This window comes from Homarus americanus, unplaced genomic scaffold (genome assembly GCF_018991925.1).
Source record: "Homarus americanus isolate GMGI-L3 unplaced genomic scaffold, GMGI_Hamer_2.0 scaffold45562, whole genome shotgun sequence".
Taxonomy (NCBI): domain Eukaryota; kingdom Metazoa; phylum Arthropoda; class Malacostraca; order Decapoda; family Nephropidae; genus Homarus; species Homarus americanus.
In genome coordinates this window covers 13,387,758-13,409,597 of record NW_024744839.1, presented here as the reverse complement: position 1 = coordinate 13,409,597, position 21,840 = coordinate 13,387,758, and the positions used below count along the sequence as shown (strand labels likewise).

Below are 21,840 nucleotides of genomic sequence, written 5' to 3'. Positions count from 1 at the left end.
AAAAATATTACATTTCCATATTTTCAGAAATAAATAGTAGTTTTGTTGAAACGTAATGTACAGTATTTGATATTAAAATGCAAAAACAGCTATAAAAACAATTAATACACCCGTAATGTACTGGCTGGCATCTCCACTCGTCCCTGCTCCCGCGTCCAGCGTCACCACTCCTCCCTGCTCTATCCCTCCGCCTCCACATCGTCACTACTGCCGACAACAAACACAAATGTTTTGTGAATAACTGCACCTCCACTTCCTATGTACAGTACTGAACTGTACTGTGCTGTGCATTTTTACAAACAATAAACATGGCAAGAAAAGCTATAAAAAAAGAGATAAAAATTTCACTTTACTGTACCGTACCTCTCCTCGGCGACAGGAGGGGGGTCATCGGGGTCATCGTCACTCAATTCCATAACGGGTGGTGAAGTGGGGGCGACGTTGGGTTCAGCTGCTTCCTCACTGCCGCCAGTGATTGATGGTGTTAAATCTCTCCTTCGGCGATCAAAGAACATGGTGACGGGGAGTTGTCGTCTCTTTCTTTTCATTTCTTCCATGATGTTTTTGTATGGAGCAACTCCACCTTCTCCTGCAGAGTCATCACTTTCTGGCACTTAGGGGTGACTCCAGCTGGTGTCTTTGATGCTCTTTTAGGGGCCATGGTAAATGTGGGTAGCAAGGGTAGCAACTACAATTCTGATGTTAACAAGCGTGGTTACAGCGAGACTGACTGAGTGAGGGAGCGCGGGGTGGCGTGACGCGCTATGCGTGTGTGGGGTAGCGGGCGGTGTGCAGTGTTTTGTGCCGCGCGCGATTTGAATGTACTTCAATTATTTCAATCTACAGAATATTCCTCCGGCGGGGCAATCCGCATACTGTATTTGCAAATCCGTGTATGCTAAACCTGCATATGTTAAGGGCCGACTGTACAAGCAAACCCCGTTATTCATAGCCTCGGTATTCGTAACCCCGTTTATCCGCAATAAATTTATTGTTACCAATTTCCACAATTCGCAATGGTTGCCCCGTTTATTCGCAAATTCTTATGAGCAAAAATTTTGAACCGCGCGCCTCAACCGTAGCGTAGGACAGCGTGTGTATGTGTGTACGTATTCCTGCGCCATACGTTCTCACTTGCCTCAGTCTCACACATGCTGGTGTGTGTTTTGTGTGATATCATAATGCCGAAGCGACCAGCTACGAAAACTCCCTTCAATGCTGCTAAGAGATCACATGTGGCATTTATGTTGGACCTGAAATTGGATATTGTAAAAAGACATGAACACCGAGAAGGAACGTCAGTGATTGGGCGCGTGCACGGCTTAGCTCCCTCTACGGTGCATTTTATAGTTAAAAATGCCGACAAGATCAAGGAGATGGCCAGGTCTGCAACACCACTGACGGCTACGAAGGTGACGAGGTTTCGTGATGCTGGAATGGAGAGTATGGAGCAGATGTTGAGCACGTGGATTGATGACCAGACCCAGCGCCTTAAAACACCTTTATCGCAATGCATGATTCAACAGAAGGCAAGATTGCTGTGGAAAGATATAACTAAAGATAAACCCAACGTACCTGAGTTCAGTGCCAGCCGTGGATGGTTTGATAGATTTAGGAAACGTATATCAATCCACAACCTAAAAATGCAAGGAGAATCGGCTAGCGCCGACCATGAAGCAGCAGAGAAGTTCCCACCATTTCTCGCAACCATAATTAAGGAGGGTGGGTACAGTCCTAAGCAAGTCGTCAACCTGGACGAGACCGGACTCTTCTGGAAGAAAATGCCTTCACAGACCTACATATCTAAGAAGGAAAAGACCTCACCAGGATTCAAAGTTGCCAAGGACCGCCTCACTCTATTGATTGGTGGAAATGCTGAGGGTGACCTGAAGTTAAAGCCTCTCCTTGTGTACCGGTCTGAAACACCCCTTGTTCTGAGGGGGGTTGCGAAGGGACAAGTTCCTGTCGTCTGGCGTTCAAACAGTAAGGTGTGGGTGACAGGGTCTGTGATGCACGACTATATGTTCAACTATGTGTCCGGTCGCATTAGTCGCTATAATAAGGAAAATGATTTTGATGATAAAGCTCTGATGATGATTGACAATGCACCAGGTCATCCACCAGCTATGGTTGACTGGTGTAAAACATTAAAGTTGTGTTTTTGCCTCCCAACACACGACTTTGCTGCAACCTATGGACCAGGGCGTCATCTCTACATTCAAGGCGCTCTACACTCAGCGTATCATGGAGCAGTTGATTGAGGGGACTGATGGAGAAGGGAAACCTACAATCTGGGAGTTTTGGAAAAAACACTAGAACATCAAGAAAGCCATAAAAACATCAGTGATTCATGGGAGGCAATAACACAACAGAACATGAACAGTGTGTGGCGTAAGCTGTGGCCCGAGTGTGTGCACACACACACACACACACACCCACCCACCCCTGCTCGCTGGAAATATGTCGACGACTCCACCATTGGGATCAGCGTCAACAATTCTGCTCCCGACTATACCGCCCTTCAGGATTTATTGAACAGTCTCCAAAACTGGGCCACCAACCACGTCACCATCAACCATACCAAGATCATGGTTATGCATATCAACCTCTCCTCTGACTTTGTCCCTCCCCCTTCCATTACTTTAGGTCCCAACACACTCCAGGTTGTAGATTCCACTAAGCGCCTTGGCATCACCATAGACAACAAACTAAATTGGAAACTACACGTCAGTGAAGTTGTGAAATCCTCCAGTTTCCGTCTCCACCTCCTCTGCCGACTCAAGTCCCTCGGAGTTCCTGCACCCGAGCTCCTCAGTGTTTACTCAACATTCATACTTCCCAAGCTCACCTATGCCTCCCCTACCTGGTCTTCCTCCCTAAATGCCACACAACGTAAACACCTAGAAAAAGTGCAAAAGAGGGCATGCAAGATCATTCTCTCCCCTTCCTACTCCACATATCAACACACACTGACCCTCTCGGCTCTCACTGACCATTACCACGACTTCATCTGCAAATTTGATGAGAAGCTTCTGCACCATCCTCGGCTCCTACAACCACCTGAAATCCCTCGCCCGAGAATTGCTGTTCGACACCACAACCGCATCCAGCCCATACGAGCATGAACTGATCGCTATAAGAACAGCCCAGTCCCAACCATTGTAAAAATTATCAATAACTTGTAATAAACCAGTGTATTCACTCCCAGTCAATCTTACCTTTTTGCACGGTCACTATGTTGAAAAGCCCTGTAGTTTGAGCTTTTTCCCCACCTAGTTATTATAGCATCTTATTTGTATCATTTATGTTACTTGTATATTATTTGTAAATCGAAAACCATTCCCCAATTATGTAACTGTATATTTTCAGCCTTCCGGCTGCTATGCTCTTTCAATAAACTGTTAATTATTATTATTATTATTATTATTATTATTATTATTATTATTATTATTATTACACACACAAAACACATGCAAATCAATAATAGTGGGAAAATCCTCTCACAAATAATCAGAAAAAATTATTCAAATTGTTGAGTCTACCCTCAAGTCCACTCTGTGCTTTGTTATTAATAAAGTACGGAGTGGACTTGAGGGTAGACTCAACAATTTTAATAAATTTTTTCTGTTTATTTGTGAGAGGATTTTCCTACTATTATTTATTTGTAGTGTGTGTGTGTGTGTGTGTGTGTGTGTGTGTTTCTACACACACACACATTACTGTCTGGAACGAATGGCCCCCTGTCTCTGGCGCAAAAATGCCAGCAACTTTAAAACTACCCTTAGACATTTTGGGTACATCTAGGGTGTCATCCACGAATAACGAAGGACCACAAAATAAAAATCTGTGAATTATCCAGGCGTACTGTATATGCAAATTCTTCTTTTAGCAATCCTCACTGCATATCCTACATGTCCTTAAGAAAAATCTGATCACCACTCCTGATTTTGTTCTTTCACTCTGGGCCGAAAGGTAGTGGATGAAATTGTCTTTGTTAGTTGGCTTACAGTAGACTGGGTATTTTACACTCCTCTGTTCTCCAAATTATTGTGTCTAGGAATGGCTATTTGTTTTCTTTCTCTTCCTTCACTGTTAATTGGATATTACCTCTCATATTGATCAACACTCATCTTGTTCTTATGTCTTTTCCTCTTGGTACAATTACTAATAGATAATCCACATATTTATACCACTCAGGTCCTCCACCCATAATCCTTGTGTAGTTGTCTGCCTCCAGCATCTTCATGTAGAGACAAGTCATGACAGCACTAAGGGGAGCCCCTGGCTAAGCCATTGTGTTGCATATACTGTATTCTTCTTCATTGAAAACGAATGCGCCATATCTAGCTTACAGTGTCACAAGTCGGATGAAGTCCTCCCTAGGCACTGGCATCTCCTCGTCCGTGATGTTGTCCATTGCTCTCTTCACCAGCTCTATGGTCCCTTCTCCTGGCACGTTGGTGAATATACAGTATAGTCTTGATTTACGTCGTTTTTGTTTACGCGTTTGGTCATTTACGCGGCACCTTGCCAGAATGAAATGTTTTAATTACGCAGTAAATTTCATCGTTTACGCGGATGAAGTATAATTTGTTTATTTACTGAAGATATTTGTTTTTAGCTCATAAAATTCATAGAAATTACCCGGCCAGAATATAATTTACATTGCTGGAATTCTTATAAGATGATGATTAATTTAAATATAAACATCCTAAAATTTGCATTAGGCACAAATTATAGATCTAATTTAAGAATTTTATTAGAAAGAGCAAAAATTTTATCTTTTGTGCAAAATACAGTATATGACGTTTATATTCAAATTATTGGCAGTCTTGCAAGGAATCCAGCAATGTCAATTATATTATCCTAACTTTATTCTGAGGTATTATTTATTACTAAACATGTAAGCCTAGTGTTTTTCCCCAAACATTTCTCTGGTAGGGAGGGAAGGTGGGGGGGAGGGAGGGACCCAGCGAGCGTGGGAAGAAGGGGGGGAGCTGGAGGTGGGGTACAGTATTTTGATTGACAGATAGTGTCTGGGTGAAGTATAATTTGTTTATTTACTGAAGATATTTGTTTTTAGCTCTTAAAATTCATACAAATTACCTGGCCAGAATATAATATACTTTGCTGGAATTCTTATAAGATGGTGATTAATTTAAATATAAACATCCTAAAATTTGTATTAGATATACAAATTTTAGATCTAATTTAAGAATTTTATTAGAAAGAGCAAAAATTTTATTTTTTGTGCAAAATATATGACGTTTACAGTATATTCAAATTATTGGTAGCCTTACAAGAAATCCAGCAATGTCAATTATATTATCCTAACTTTAGTCTGAGGTATTATTTATTACTAAACCTAAAAACCTAGTGTTTTCACCCAAACATTTCTCAGAGAGGGAGGAGCCAGCGAGCGTGGGGGGGGGGGGTTGAGTCCATTATTTGAATGGACATTAACCTGGCAACTGTATTTCTCTTAAATCATAATTGTGTGTGCATACCATCATAAAATTAAGATGTTATTTTTACTACAACATACGTATTGTGTTGGAAAAGGTGTAGTTTGGGGGTTGGCCCAGTCTCTATTTCAATTAATCCCATATGTTCTGTTAATTCGTTTATGCGTTTCTTGTTTTACGCGGACCTCCACGGGTTCAATTGACCGCGTAAATGAAGACTATACTGTAGATTTAAAATCAAAGCTTGCCATTTTCTTGTTGTTGAAGTTAATGGTGTTAAGTCTCTATAAGATCATTGTAATTTTTCAGGTGGGCACCAGTGATGGCTCCTAATGCCTTGGATAAGGGTTTGGCTAGTCGTTTGGCCAACCTGTGGGAGGTGCTCCCTGTTCCCTGTACCGTATAGCCAATCACTTGAGAATAAAATTAAAATTATGTTGCTCTGGTGTTAATAAGTAGCTACTGTAGTTAAATTGTTTTAGATACTGTATATTAAAAGTGGAGATGTGCCGAGTGTTTATACAGGATATTTTAGTAGTGCAGTACTTTATTTGCTCTTTTAGAATCCTGAATGATCTTTTGTTTTCTTTCAGAAACTTTATGATGGATACCAAGCATTTTGTTTGGGGTGCTCAGATTGAAGACCTTTGGGAGGTGGCCAGTGAGCTACAGGAAAATGCCATTGAAGTAGATGTATACCTACGAGCTATGGGGAGTGACTCTTGCATTATGAAAGATACAGACCGTAACCTGTTTACCAGTGTACCTTCGGATAAATGTTTTAAGAAGACTGTTACCTTTCCAGCCCACAAATTGATGCTTGCTGCAGCTTCTCCATTCCTTAATAAGGTAACTGTGATTCCTGATGTGTAGATAATGAAATACAGTAATGAGAAAATGGTATTTTTTCAGATGTATAATAATATTGAAGATATAATAGACTAGTAATATAATTAGTATTAATATTTAAGCCCAATGAAATGTGGTCAGTGACAAGAGGGAGTAAGAGTGTATGAGGTGTGGGAAGTGACAAGAGGGAGTAAGAGTGTATGAGGTGTGGGAAGTGACAAAAAGGAGTAAGAGTGTATGAAGTGTGGGAAGTGACAAGAAGGAGTAAGAGTGTATGAAGTGTGGGAAGTGACGAGGGAGTAAGAGTGTATGAGGTATGGCAAGTGACAAGATGGAGTAAGAGTATGAAGTGTGGGGAGTAACAAGAGGGAGTAAGAGTGTATGAAGTGTGGGGAGTAACAAGAGGGCATAAGAGTATGAAGTGTGGGGAGTAACGAGGGAGTAAGAGTGTATGAAGTGTGGGGAGTAACAAGAGGGAGTAAGAGTGTATGAAGTGTGGGGAGTAACAAGAGGGAGTAAGACTGTAAGAAGTGTGGGGAGTAACAAGAGGAAGTAAGAATGTAAGAAGTGTGGGGAGTTTTTGCGTGTAAAGTGACGGATTATGATGAAGGAGTACACGTGTAAGAGGGTGTGTTTATTTAGGAATTCAGGTACTGTATATATGGATTCATGTTGTTTGTTTATGATGTTTGGTGATTCTGTAAGAGCCACTATGCTGTATACTAGAACGACAAGTGTGAAAAATAGATGTAGAGTATATACTTATTGCGGTAAAATATTTAAATAGTGATCTTGTATAATTTTCTCTTTTATCAGGTGCTGAGTGAGCACTACCATGAACACCGAGATACTTGTGTCAGTATAACTGTTCCTCATGTTTCACCTAATGCCTTGCACTATGTTATTGACTTCATATATTGCGGTAACTTGGATATTCCCATGACAGCCAGAGAACAAGTGTTGGAGGCTGCACAACTGTTGCAGGTTATCAGTCTCATTGATTATATCCAATCAGATAATTCAAGATCAGTAGGGATGAGTGAAGCTGAACCTGCAGAACTAAAAGAAAAAGCAGATAATAGAATAAATGATGGAATGAAATCCCCTTCCAGAAAGAGAGGTAGAAAAAGAAAATTGCCAAAGATACCACCAGTGGTCAATGAAAGCTTCTCTGTACTTAATATTCATACACAGAAAAAAGCAGACATACTTAATGAGTCAAAAAAATATGGGGATGATGAGCTGGGTCGGTGTCGTAGAAAAATAAAGAATAGATACAATTCTGACATTTATGAAGTAAATATACCAAAGTTAAGAAGGTTTAGGAATAAAGAATTATATAATACAGTAAAGAAAAAAGGTAAGAGTGCTGAACACAGTTCTAAGGACTTAAATCAATCCTCAAAAGAAAATGAGAACCACCACACTTATGCTCTGAACACTAATGTCTGCAAAATGAATGAAAATGTTGTTGCAAATGTGTCATTAGATAAAGAAGTGACAACCAGTTCACCTTCATTTACATGTACAACTTTTGATTTAAGACCGATAAAAACAGAAGATCTGGAACCACATCTGTTACCTTTACCATCAACATTGCCTTCATCATCAGTTGTGATGCCTCACTTATTTACATCTGATGCATCTTACTTACAAGAATCAAGTAGGTCACAGTGTCTGACAGACATTTCTTGTGCACCATTTATAGAACCACAAGATTCCAAGACAAGAATCACTGAGGAGTCATTTGAGTCATCAACCTTAGTTGTGGCTTCATCCTCCTCCTCCTCTTCATTATTGTTGTCACACACAAGAGACCTGTCTGTAACATCACTACCTGCTTTACAAAGTCTGCCACTAAAACAAGTACCTGCAGTTAGCCATCCTCAAAACACTTCTGATACTTTCCAAGATGAAAAGAATGAGTATGAGGAGGAAGAAGAAGATGGCCTTCTGAAGTGGCAGGTAAGAAGTGAAATCCTTGTTATTACGGTTTAGTTTTGTGGCTTACGGAGTCTCACAAATGACCTGCAAGAGGCAGCTTGCCACCCTCATTGTGAGAGATATAATGCAAGTGGTGAGAGATTTAAAGGTAAGAGTGGGTGACAGGGTAATTTAAAACTGCCATGAATGGGAATGGGGAGATTGGTATAAATATGCTCCTAGACGAGGTTGATTGTAGGGTGTATATGGAAGCACGACACTGGATGATTAAGAGATTAAATAGGGGCGTTTGAATTGGAGCATCTGGTATTACGCTCAATTCTTCTCCTTTAAGGACAACTTGTACTTTCATTCATTCTTAAGCCCCATTTTATGACCAAGGGCTGAGGTAAGGGTAGGAAAGCCTCCGATAATGATGGTTCTACTAACGATGATTCATATTTAAGGCCCTGGTTAATTTAGGACCCAATTCAATTTATACCATTATTTTCTTCATATTTACGACAAAAATATTATAAAAAATATAGTAAACTTACATTTTTACATAAATAATAATTAAATCACGATATGTATTAAAAAAAAAACACGCCTCACGCACGGAGGCTGCCGGGCTTGTGAGGGTGACGCCAGCATCGCTAGTATAAACAGTTGCAGCTGGCCGGCCCTTTGTTTTCAAGCATCTGAACAGGAAAAGGAAAAAAACATTCTCAGGTTTTTTACGGCATTTTTGTGTCCCTATTTAACATAAGCAAGAGAGCAAGTGATAGTAGTGTTGTCAAAAGCTAAAAGAAAGTGTATAGGCTTAGCCGAGAAACTAGATGTGTTAAAACTACATGAAAAGAGTGAGAGATCTGTGGATAATATATGGAGCAATCAATGAACATAATATTATTTTCTGAAGTGGATTCATTAACAGAACGAAGCATTAAAATTAATAGGGACATGAAAAACACTTATGACCTCTACATAAAGATGTATACAGTGGTCCCTCGGTTAACGAGCTCAATTTGTTCCAGAAGGTTGCTTGTTAACCGAAACCATTGTTTCAATGGGTTTTTGGGTAATTGGTTTCAGCTTACCGAAAATTACATACAAACGAAAAATAAATGCAATAAAGTACACTTACTTTGATGTGTGCATGTAGAAGGCTCCTGGTTGATGATGATGATGATGGGAATTAGAATGGGGGTGGAGGAGAAGGGAGAAAAGAAGGCATTGGGGTGGAAGAGAAGTCACCCCATGGTGCCATTTCACCCATAAAATTTTAGTTCACTTGGTGTAATTCAAGATTATTTTCTTTAAATCAACACTGCACTGCGCTATATATTATCAATATGTAAAATATATTTTAAAATGACCAATAATTTGACTGGAAACACAGAAAAAGCCATTTTTTTCTAAAAAGTAGTTTTTGTGATTTGACCCAGAATGTGACGCTTAGCTTTTAACCTAGGTATGTTAATGCCTAGCAATAACTCGCCAGGCCAACATACAGGCAATTAAAACATCTAATAATTACTTAATAAGTAATATTAGGAGGACACGTCGCTACCTGGCATGTAATTGCAATTGTCGAAACCCCCTCCTTCAACCCCCATCATACGCATCACGACCTTTATCTCTTGCCTTAGAGCGAGCAGAAAACAAAAGTCAACTTTCGAGGGGTGGAGATGGGTGGGTTATCAGCGTCGCATTTTGGGTCATATCACAAAAACTGGTGTTTAGAAAAAAAATGGCTTTTTGTTCAACCCAGAATGGGACGCTTAGCTTTGAATACCCGAGCAGGAGGTGGAGAGGGAGGTGACTTTGCATACAAGGTTCCGCTAACTTAGGTCCAGATTATGATTATAAACCGTGTAGAATATTTCCAAAATTAGGAACATTTACCGGAAAGTAAAATGTTAATTTACATATCTCAGTTAGGATATTCACTTTATTATGGTGATGAAGAAGCTGTCCTTGAAAGTTTTTGAAGATCTCCAAAAGCCCATTTCCTTGATCTAACTGAGGCTCATATGCCGCAGAAAGGCCACAGACCCTGCGTATTTCCTAGTGTTATGTGCCAAAAATTTCTTGCCAGAGTCTGCTTGATTCACTGATTGAGATAAAGATTTTGTCATTTGACTAGAAGACAATTTCTTACCATCCCTGGATGAGAAAACATAGGGGCCTCGATTAGGGAATCTGGATAACCATTCCTGAAGATTTTATACTGGGCACAATATATGAGGAACCCTCGTTTCATCCAATAGGCATTTTATCCTAATAGGTTGAGCTTGGAAATCTTCCCTTTCATTTTTTCTTAGGATCTCCATAGGAAAAAGGGGTAACATCCTACTCAGAAAATACCAATAATCATGGATTATTGGAAATTGAAATCAGTTCACTTATTCTCATACTTGTTGCTATTACTAGAAGGAAGGCTGTTTTCTATAGTAATTTATTTCTGTTCAGATTTATATTGTAATTAGGCCCCATAAGAAATTTAGTAACTTTTTCCAGAGACCAAGGTGGGATTCTCTTAGGCAGAGGGGGTCTCTGAATGAAAAAGGAAGATCTTAGCATTTAAAAAATCCTTGGGTTCAAAGTAATATTAAAACCCCAAGTCAGAGGGTCAACCAATGCTGATTTATAAGATGCAATTGTCGAACCTTGAAGGCCTTTAACCCTGAACAGAAATTTTAAAAATTCTAACACAGCTGTTTCCGACAATGATTCTGGAGTTATTAACTTGATAAATTGTTGAAAAAGATTCCAAGCTTTCTCATATTGAATAGAAGATTGAGGTCTATGACCTGCTAATACTTGGTTAGCTATATTGGGATTACCCAATAACCTATTTAAACTTCTTTTGAGAAACTCCAAGCGTGAAGTGCCAAGGATATCTCGAACTGAGAATGTAGTACCTGTTATAGACATCCTTGTTGCAAATGTAGCGGATTCGGGCACCAGTCCAAGAGATCCAGGCACCAAGGTTGTATGATCCAATATGGTGCAATTAAGAGGACCTTGCCTTGGAAGGATCTGAGTTTGTTAACCACTTTGGGCATTATTTTCACAGGTGGGAACAGATAGATTGAATTCCAAAGGTTCCAATCTAAGAATAGAGGATTTCCTAAAAGATTCAACCTCTCCAGAGATGCATAAAGTTGCATCTTGTGATTTTTTAGGGAGGCAAAGAGATCTATCTTTGGAGTTCCAAACTTCTTCACTAGACTCTTGAACTCCGATACCTTTAGGGACCATTCTGTTTCTGTCGATACTGGCCGGAGACGGGACAGCGCATCTGCCCAATTGTTTTGTACTCCCAGTATATAAGTTGCTTTGAGGTAAAGTGTTTGTGTTACAAAAACACTGAAGATTTTTTATGACAGTTGTAGAAAGGGCCAATACCTGGTTGAGCCTTGATGATTGAGACATAACACTGCCGTTTTGTTGTCCACGGCAAACAAGATCGCCATATGTATTATGTAAATTTGGGTTTGCCGACAAAGAGAATAGGACCACTGCTAATTCGTTTACATTTATGAGTTTGTCCCAAAGGAAGTTGCTCCACTTCCCTTGACTGAATTCCCCTATTGAGGAATGGTATCCCCATCCTATTTCGGACGCATCCGTACAAACGACCAGACCTGTTTGAGGCAGAACCCATTAGATTGTCCAACTTTTTCAACCATAACAGATGATTCTTATCTGAATGGGGAGAGAAGAATCAATATTTCTGCTTCTGTGAAGCAACTTCGAGCCCAGATGAGATAGTTGCTTTTTCTTTAACTCTCCCAATGGAACCACTATTTTGGCAAAATTCAACACACCCTGAAGTTTATCCAATTGTGCCGAGAAACCTTGTGCTTTACAGAAAAGGCTTCTACTTGGTGAATCACATCCGTTACTTTTGCTTCTGGTAGACTGACTGACTGCTGATTTGTATCCCACCGGAGACCTAACCAATCCAACTTTTGACATGGTATTAAATTTGATGTGACCTGGTTTATCTTTAATCCCAGGTTTTGAAATAGTACTAGTGTACGTTGGGTAGCCCTTTGACAATCTTCGAAAGAGCTTCCCAATCGTCTAGATAAGCAAAGGTTTTTATGCCCTCCTTCGCAAGGATCTCTCTGGGGATGTTCGCCAGTTTTGTTTTTGGTGCAATCGTCAGGCCGAATGGTATCACTGTGAATTGATAATTTACATCCCCCACTCTGAACACTATAAACTTTCTGTACCTGGGGGCAACAGGCACGTGATAATAGGCATCTTCGAGATCCACTTTGAGATCCAAGCATTGGGCGGAAGTAGATGCCTCAGATGATCGTATGTGAGCATCTTGAAACTTTTTTTTTTTTTTTTTTTTTTGTGTAAAAGATTTGTTCAGGACTGAAAGATCCAAAATCCATCATAATATGTCGCTGCCTTTGTTGGGGACTGGGAATAGGCGAGACATGAAACATTTCTCTGACTGTAACAGTTCTATGACACCTCTGTTTAATAGTTGAATTACAAATTCTGTAAGTAAGGGGGTTGGTTTTTTACCCTTTTTTGGAAACGTTAGGGGAGGGAGCCTCAACCAAGTCCATGTGAGGCCCCCTTTGATTGTCTTGTAAGCCTATGCGGAAGAAGTCCATCTGTTTTCCTAACCCCCTAGACAACCCAGCTGTCTGGGTTCATTGGAAGGGAGTGGATACTGATGTGGTGGAATAAGGTCTCCTTCCACTTCTGTACAAACGGTAACTCCTATTACGTCTTGATTATTTCCTCCTCTAAAGTTTTCTCTAGGTTGATAATTGAACCGAGCAGCTGGTCCTGTTCCCCTGTAAAACCTTCCTCTTTCAGATTTCCAAAAGGTCTGAGGACTGCTTGGAACACTAATATTAAAAGCTTGCTCAACAGCTGATCTTTATTTCACCAATGATTGTTCAGCAAATAAAGCAGGAGAAAGAGGGGAAGAACGTAGTAATAAATAAGCACTACCACTTGAAGCATTATTTGTGGCTTGCTTCCTTAGCTGGGCTTTAGTGTTAGGGCTCTCAACAACATATAAAAAATGAGTTGTACAGGGAATATGGGGTCCCTTGTAAAGCAGCAGCGAAACACTTGTCCACTTCTGAATTTTCTTCATAGTCCAGCACAAACTTAGTTAATAACTGACACATCATAATTGTGGGAATGAATGTTAAGTCTTTCAATACATTAGCCCAGACTTCGTCTATTTCAGAGATCATCTTTGGGCAAATATCAGGCCAAGAAAGTGTAGTATCACCTTCCAAAAACAATGAATGATGACCCACAGTTGCTTGTCCTTCCTGTCTCTTTGTAAGTACTGAGGAATTAGGAAGTTTAGAAACATTTTTGTAAAATACCTTGAATAAGGAATCCACAGATTCAGATGTAGTAGAAAACAAAGAAGATTTAGATCTTTCCAATGTTATCCAAAACCTGTTGGGATCATCCTTACAGTCAATGTTATCCATCAGCTGTGTGGCAGTTGACAGCAGCCTGTTTCCACTCATAGCAACCAACACTCTTGCCCCAGGTGGAAGTGGTTGCCAAAATGTGGATAGGATGAAGTCAGTCTCAACAGGTTCTTCCTGCTCAAGAGACTGAATACTATGATTAGAACCAGCCTATCATCCTGATCCTGGAGTCCACTAAAATCAGACTGAGTAGATAGAAGTTTTTATAGACTTCCTACTGCCCCATTGTCTGGAAAATCCAATAATGTTTTATTTATTTTTTTTTTTCAGAAGCAGTCTTGTCTAAGTGGGGATTAAATCTCTTACTTAACACCAATAAACCTAAACTTACTGCCAACTTGGGATCTTTCCATTGTTTTACGTTTAAAAATTTATTCTTCAAGGCCTTATTCCACGTATTTTTAATTTGGACCTGCAACAATTCTTTCTTATCACCTGTAGCTTGATGAAATTGAAAAATTTGATTACAGTATTACCCCACCTAACGCTGTTTCACTTAACGCGTTTTATCATATACGCGGTGCCTCGCCAGAGCTGAACTTTCACTTAACACGGATTTTTTCCACATATACGCGGTGAGTGTCCGGCTCGAGACGCTATTTTTAGATTTGCTCCACCCGCCACCCTGCCTGACTGCCTGTTTTAGCTCATAAAATTCATACAAATTACCCGGCCAGAATATAATTTACATTGCTGGAATTCTTATAATTTGGTGATCATTTTGAATATAAACATCATATATTTTGCATTAGACATACAAATTTTAGATAAAATTTTTTCTCTAAGTAACTATGTTATCTTTTGTGCAAAATATATGACATTTATATTCAAAATATTCCTGGTCTTACAAGGAATCCAGCAATGTCAATTATATTATCCTAACTTTAGTTTGAGGTATTATTTATTACAAAAAAGTTAAGTATTCTGGTTTTCCCACACATCTCCTTGGGATGGTTGGTGGAGGGAGGGACCGACCGACCATCTGTTTCCCTGTGAAGAATATTTTTTTTTTTTATTAACTGGAGATATTTGTTTTAGCTCATAAAATTCATACAAATTACCCGGTCAGAATATAATTTACATTGCTGGAATTCTTATAATTTGATGATCATTTTGAATATAAACATCATATATTTTGCATTAGACATACAAATTTTAGATAAAATGTTTAATCTGAGTAAGAATGTTATCTTTTGTGCAAAATATATGACATTTATATTCAAAATATTCCTGGTCTTACAAGGAATCCAGCAATGTCAATTGTAGTATCCTAACTTTAATCTGAGGTATTATTTAATACAAAATGTTAAAATTTATTTTTTTCACCCTACATCTCTTGAAGGGACGATTGGTGGGGGGTGGGGGGGAGGGTTGGGACTGACCGTGCGGTTGGAAGAGGGGGGAGGGCAAGGTGGGGTACTTTGATTGACAGATAGTGTCCTGAAGATTATTTTTTTTTTAATAACTGAAGATATTTGTTTTAGCTCATAAAATTCATACAAATTACCCGGTCAGAATATAATTTACATTGCTGGAATTCTTATAATTTGGTGATCATTTTGAATATAAACATCATATATTTTGCATTAGACATACAAATTTTAGAAAATTTTTTTTGTCTGGGTAACTATGTTATCTTTTGTGCAAACTATATGACATTTATATTCAAAATATTCCTGGTCTTACAAGGAATCCAGCAATGTCAATTGTATTATCCTAACTTTAGTTTGAGGTATTATTTATTAAAATTTAGTGGTTTCCCCCAAAAATTTCTCAGAGAGGGAAGAGCTGGCAGTGTAGTGTGAGAAGAGGGGGAGGGAGTTGAGTCCATTATTTGAATGGACATTAACTTGGCGACTGTATTTCTCTATTTCTCTTAAGTATTAATTGTGTGCATGTACCATCATAAAATTAAGATGTTATTTTTACTACAACATAGTTATGTGTCTTCAAAAAGTGGAGTTTGGGGGTCGGGCCGGTTTCTATTGGAATTAATCCCATATGTTCTGTTGTTCACTTAACGCGGATTTCACTTAACACGGGACCCTCTGGGTTCTATTGACCGCGTTAAGTGGGGTACAACTGTATAGCAAACTGCACAATCCATTAGTGAAAATAGGTTATTTGAGACACAGCTGCTATGAATTATGCAAGCCACATGAGGATCTATCTTAGTAATCCAAGTGGCTCTACATTTTTTATAATTACATTTAGTATGGCCCCCTTGGGTCTTGTGTGAAACTACTACTACTGAATTCAATTTCTCTACTGACAGACAATTCCTTGTATGTAGTGCCTGAGCTGAACTTTCTAGTCCTTGTAGCTTATCACTCAATACTATCAAGTTGTTGTATGTAGTGTATGAGCTGAACTTTCTAGTCCTTGTAGCTCATCACTCAATACTATCAACTCCTTGTATGTAGTGCCTGAGCTGAACTTTCTAGTCCTTGTAGCTCATCACTCAATACTATCAAGTTGTTGTATGTAGTGTATGAGCTGAACTTTCTAGTCCTTGTAGCTCATCACTCAATACTATCAACTCCTTGTATGTAGTGCCTGAGCTGAACTTTCTAGTCCTTGTAGCTTATCACTCAATAATATCAACTCCTTGTATGTAGTGCCTGAGCTGAACTTTCTAGTTCTTGTAGCTCATCACTCAATACTATCAACTCCTTGTATGTAGTGTATGACTTGAACTTTCTAGTTCTTGTAGCTCATCACTCAATATTATCTAGGAGGACACCATGAGTCACATTATATCATTATGAAAATATAAAGGAGAAAACATTTTCTCCCAAACTTAATCAATATGACTCATTTGACAATTATAAACAATGAAATCACTATGTCGTATCTCTCTCCCGACTCTTATCTCAAGTATCCCTTAGCTCAATGAAATTTTTTTATTTTTACATAGAATAATTTAATTCAACATTTTATTTAGAGGGAACATCAAGATCTCTATTTGTTGCCAATCAGGGGCACAGACATTATCCCCCAAGTAATAACTTAAGCGAGAATTTCTACGTGCGCACTATCACCCGGCAGGGTTGACAGTGCTGAGTCGCTAACATAGCGCTCTATTGGCAACAGCGTTCACTATTACTCTAGCAATACTTATTGGGTTGAGAATTCCACCCTGAATTGTTCTCATATAACCCATATAAGGATGTAAAGTCCGTTTCAACATAACTCTAGATTGCTAGGAAGACCGGAAGGTCAACATTCCGGAAGGAACGCTAAGTCTAGCAGCCTCGCTAAAGTTCGCCTGGAAAGGCTGAACCCGCTACTGAGGACATCAAAAATAAAGTTATGAAGAGAAAAACTCAAATCTGGTCTTTATGCTGAGAGAAATTAGAAAACCGAGGGCGGAAACCCAAAGGTTTTTTGTGAACGAACATAAGAGTAGGAAGAGAGACAGTCATGACATTCATACTAGTACGTGAATAATTGAGACAAAGAAAACAGTAAACAGCACAGTGGTCCCTCGGTTAATGAGCACAATTCGTTCCAGAAGGTTGCTCGTTAACCGAAAAATTTATTAACCGAAACCATTGTTTCAATGGGTTTTTCGGTAATTGGTTCCAGCTCACCGAAAATTACATACAAACTAAAATTAAATGCAGTAAAGTACACTTACTTTGAGGTGTGCATGTAGAAGGCTCCTGGTTGATGATGATGGGAATTAGAATTTTGGGTGGAGGAGAAGGGAGAAGAGAAGTTGCCCCATTCTGCCATTTCACTTATAAAATTTTAGTTCACTAGGTGTAATTCAAGATTATTTTCTTTAAATCAACACTGCACTGTGCTATATATTATCAAAATGTAAAATATATTTCAAAATGACCAATAATTTGACTGGAAACACAGAAAAAAGTGTTTATGTTGAAGAGTCTCAAACAAGATGTTCCTTCTTCTGAACTGGTAAACAAACTGACGCCAAGCTTGGTGTGTTGAGTGGCTGTTTGGCGCGCAAAAAACTAGCTTCCTGTACTTCAATTATGTTCAATAATTGTTAAAATGACTAAAAAATTTAATATAAAACTTTTAAAATTGTTGAATAGTACAACCTTCTTGATATTTACTGAAATGGTAAGGAATTTAAGCCCTAAAACCAATTACAGTGAACCCTCGCTTTACGCGGTTTCACTTTATGCGTTTCCACGTTTACACGGTACCCTGCCGAACACGGAATGCTCACTTTCCGTGGTGTGTGTACCCTTTTACGCGGAGAGCGGCTGGCGGTCCTCTCGCGCCGCGCCATTTTTGGATCCAAACCTCCCGCCATCTCTCCCGCCCTTTCCCGCCATCCGCCATGTTGTGTAAGCGGTGGGAGTAGGTTGCTCAGTGTATGCCTTTGTTGCGTTATCGGTGACGTCATATGACGTATCGGACTGTGATTGGGCAAAGCATCCTTACCTCCCTCCCCGCTAGCTGTAATTGGTTTAATGTACTATGACGTGCCCCGCCGCGGGAGCGTTCAAGCCCCTTGACCTACCCGCGTCAGTTACACCCCTCCCGGCTACACCGTGTATATCAGTATCCATTGTTCCATAAGAATGGCTTCCACCGGACCACCATCACCACCACAAAGAAACCTTGCATTACCTGGACCCAGCCGCCCTAAGCCAAAGAAGACACGACGTTCCTTAAGCTACGAAATCAAATATAAGATCATACAAGAGTTGGACAAAGGAACAAGACAGGTTGATCTCGCGCGCCAGCATGGTGTTAACGAATCAACTATCAGGACAATTAAGAAGGATGCAGCCAAGATAAAGGAGCACATGAACATCACAAAGTCTACAGGTGCTTCTATGATCAAGTATTTCCACAACCAGGTGCTTCTCAAGACGGAAAAATTACTTGTGAGCTACTTGGTTCGTCAGGCGCGACAGAACATGGCGGTGGACATGCGCTCAGTTAAGGAGTACGCACGTGAACTGCATGCTGCAGTGTCACGAAAGATGGGAATTGCAGAGCCCAAACCCTTTAATGCTTCCTCTGGGTGGTTACAGAGGTTTAAGAAGAGGAACAAGATCCCCAATATCAATATTGGTGGTGAAGAAGCTAGTGCTGACCGTGTTGCGGCTAGGGAATTTCCTCCGTTTTTACGTGAGATTATTGAGGAAGGACAGTACACCGACGACCAGGTGTTTAACATAGACGAATCTGGTCTTTTTTGGAAAAAGCTACCTTCCAAGACATTCGTTGTGAAGAATGCCAGCAAGTGTCGGGGCTGGAAGTTGCAGAAGGAGCGCATCACCGTCCTGTTTACCACCAATGCCTCCGGTACCTGTAAGCTCAAGTTATCGGTGATCCACACAGCATGCAAGCCCCACACCTACAAGAGCATGGACATGACCAAGCTAATTGTCCACTGGCTGGCCACACGTAAGGCGTGGATGTTCTCTACTCTGTCCCTCTCCTGGTTTGATGACTGTTTCGTTCCCGATGTGAAGAAATTCTGTGAGCAACAGAATGTTCCATTCAAGATTTTGTTGCTGCTTGACAACGCACCAGGACACTCGCCCCTACTGTTAGATCGTCACCCCAACGTAAATGTGGTCTTCCTTCCTCCTTCCTCCCAACACTACGTCTATAATACAGCCCATGGACCAAGAATTGATCTGTAATGTAAAAGCTGCATTCTCTGCCAAGAAATTCAAGCTCCTGAACGACTACACCAATACCAAGGAAGAGTTGCGTATCCTGAGTGACACCAACACCGATAGCAATAGCGAAGACGACGAGGATCAACAGTTGGCAGAGCAAGAAGTACTTGTGAGACAATTTTGGAGAATATTCAATGTCAAGAAAGCTGTGGACTTCTTGGTGGAGGCATGGGATCAGCTGTCTGTAGCAACTGTTCGTCACGCATGGAGACATGTGTTGCAAGGTATTCCGGGTGTTAGGCAGAGTAAATCTGTGACTGGTGAGGTTCAGACTGTTGCAGTAGCATTGGACCTTGCCAGAGAAGCTGCGCAGTGTTACAGCTGCAGGCTTCTCCGAGACCACCAACGACAACATCCTGGAGGTGATAAGGGATCCTGATGTGACTACCGACGAGATGGTAGATGATGATGACGTCAGTGAAGAGGCAGGTGGTGCGTCATCCCAAGAAGAATGCCATTTATCCCATAGTAATGTAAGGGATGCCATCGAGTGTATTGAGAAAGTCAGGCTCCTCCTTTCCGACGACCCTGATGCTAACAGGTATGAAATGTTCACTACCCAGCTGTTGCAGACTATGGAGCCCTACATCAAGGTTTATCACTACAACATAAACACCAGCCGTCAGCAAAGCATAACCGAGTTCTTCGCCCGCAACCCACCACAGCCAGCCCAAGCCAGAGATAGTGACAGAGGCAGAGACAGTGATGATGACTTTGAGGGATTTGTCAGGGAGGCCCTGACAAGTGTGGATGACAGCGATGAAGACTCACCTGAGGGCCAGTAGCCTGCCCTCTGCCTCGGAACCAGCCTCCATTCCCCTATCCCGACCCATCTCTTCTACTAACGTGTTAACTCCAACCTTGTTTTTTTCTAACCTAACCTTCAGTATATTATTCTCTTATTGATTGTTCCCTTCTATATTATGTGTGTGTGAATACCGTCATAAAGTTAAGATGTTATTTTTAGTAAAACGTACGTATTGTGTCGGGAAAAAGTGGAGTTTGGGGGGTCGGCCCGATCTCTATTTCAGTTAGTCCCATATGTTATGTTGTTCACTTTACGCGTTTCTCACTTTACGCTGGCCGCTGTGGGTTCAATTAACCGCGTAAAGTGAGGGTTCACTGTACAGTATTGGCGGACTAACACTACAGCTGGTGAGCAAGCGAAAACATGTTGACACGATTTCGTAAGGATTTCGTTAACGGAATTTTTGTTTGTTAATCGAGTTGAAGATTCTTATGAAAGGTAATTCGTTAACCGCTAGTGGGCAGCCAAATGCAGGCGAAAACATGTTGGGAAAAATTTGTAAGGAATTCGTTAACCGAGGGTTTGCTCGTTAACCGAAGTGAAGAATCTTATGGAAGGTAATTCGTTAACCGAAATTTCATTAACCGAGGCACTCGTTAACCGAGGGATCACTGTATTCATATATATGTATACATAAATAGATATATTCACATATTCTCTTTCAGTGAAGTCGAGCCCGAGAGAGCGCAGCGACATTCACTGAGTGACTGATCAAGGGATAGTCACATCGATCTAAATGACTTCACAAAGAAGACGTGTTGTTATCGCCATGACTGAACAGAGATCGTATAAGAAATTGTCCCAAATACAATAATTGAGGGACATAACAAAATAAAAGTCACTCTACTTCATCACTGTGCTAATAAGTACAAATACCATATATAAAATCCTCGTGGAGCTTAGTATTTCAGCAATTACAACACAAATTCGCGTAGCTCTCTATCGTGTGTATTTATAGCTGAATCGTCGTGCAAGAGATGAAGGTGCCAGTGCGTGTGTTGGGGGGGGAAGGGCTGGGTTTTGACATTTGCAATTAAATGCCAGGTAGCGACATGTCCTAATATTACTTATTAAGTAATTATTAGATGTTTTAATTGCCTGTATGTTGGCCTGGCGAGTTATTGCTATGCATTAACATAATGTACCTGGGTTAAAAGCTAAGCATCCCATTCTGGGTTGAACAAAAAAAGCATTTATGTTGAAGAGTCTCAAACAAGCTGTTCCTTCCTCTGAACCTGTAAACAAACTGACGCCAAGCTTGGTGTGTTGAGTGGCTGTTTGGCGCATAAAACTAGTTTCCTGTACTTCAATTATGTTCAATAATTGTTAAAATGACTAAAAAATTTAATATAAAACTTTTAAAATGATCGAATAGTACAACCTTCTTGATATTTACTAAAATGGTAAGGAATTTAAGGCCTAGAGTCGATTACAGTATTGTCTTCCTTTACGCGGTCAATTGAACCCGTGGAGGTCCGCGTAAAATGAGGAACGCGTAAAGGAAATAACTGAACATATGGGATTAATTGAAATTAGAGACTGGGCCAACCCCCAAACTACACTTTTTCCGACACAATACGTATGTTTTAGTAAAAATAACATCTTAATTTTATGATGGTATGCAC

At 40.1% G+C, this 21,840-nt stretch overlaps 2 protein-coding genes across 2 annotated transcripts in view; both read left to right on the top strand.

Annotated features, from left to right (window-relative positions):
* LOC121878151 overlaps positions 1 to 21,840 on the top strand; it is a 54,044-nt gene that overhangs the window by 21,074 nt on the left and 11,130 nt on the right. The window contains exons 2-3 of the mRNA XM_042384173.1: positions 6,059 to 6,314; positions 7,131 to 8,279. Coding sequence (XP_042240107.1) covers positions 6,066 to 6,314; positions 7,131 to 8,279 — 1,398 coding nt within the window. The 5' untranslated portion in view covers positions 6,059 to 6,065. The remainder of the gene's footprint in view (positions 1 to 6,058; positions 6,315 to 7,130; positions 8,280 to 21,840) is intronic.
* LOC121878189 (tigger transposable element-derived protein 1-like) lies at positions 1,182 to 2,261 on the top strand. Its single transcript, XM_042384233.1, has one exon. It carries the CDS (start codon positions 1,182 to 1,184, stop codon positions 2,259 to 2,261), a length of 1,080 nt encoding a protein of 359 aa, XP_042240167.1.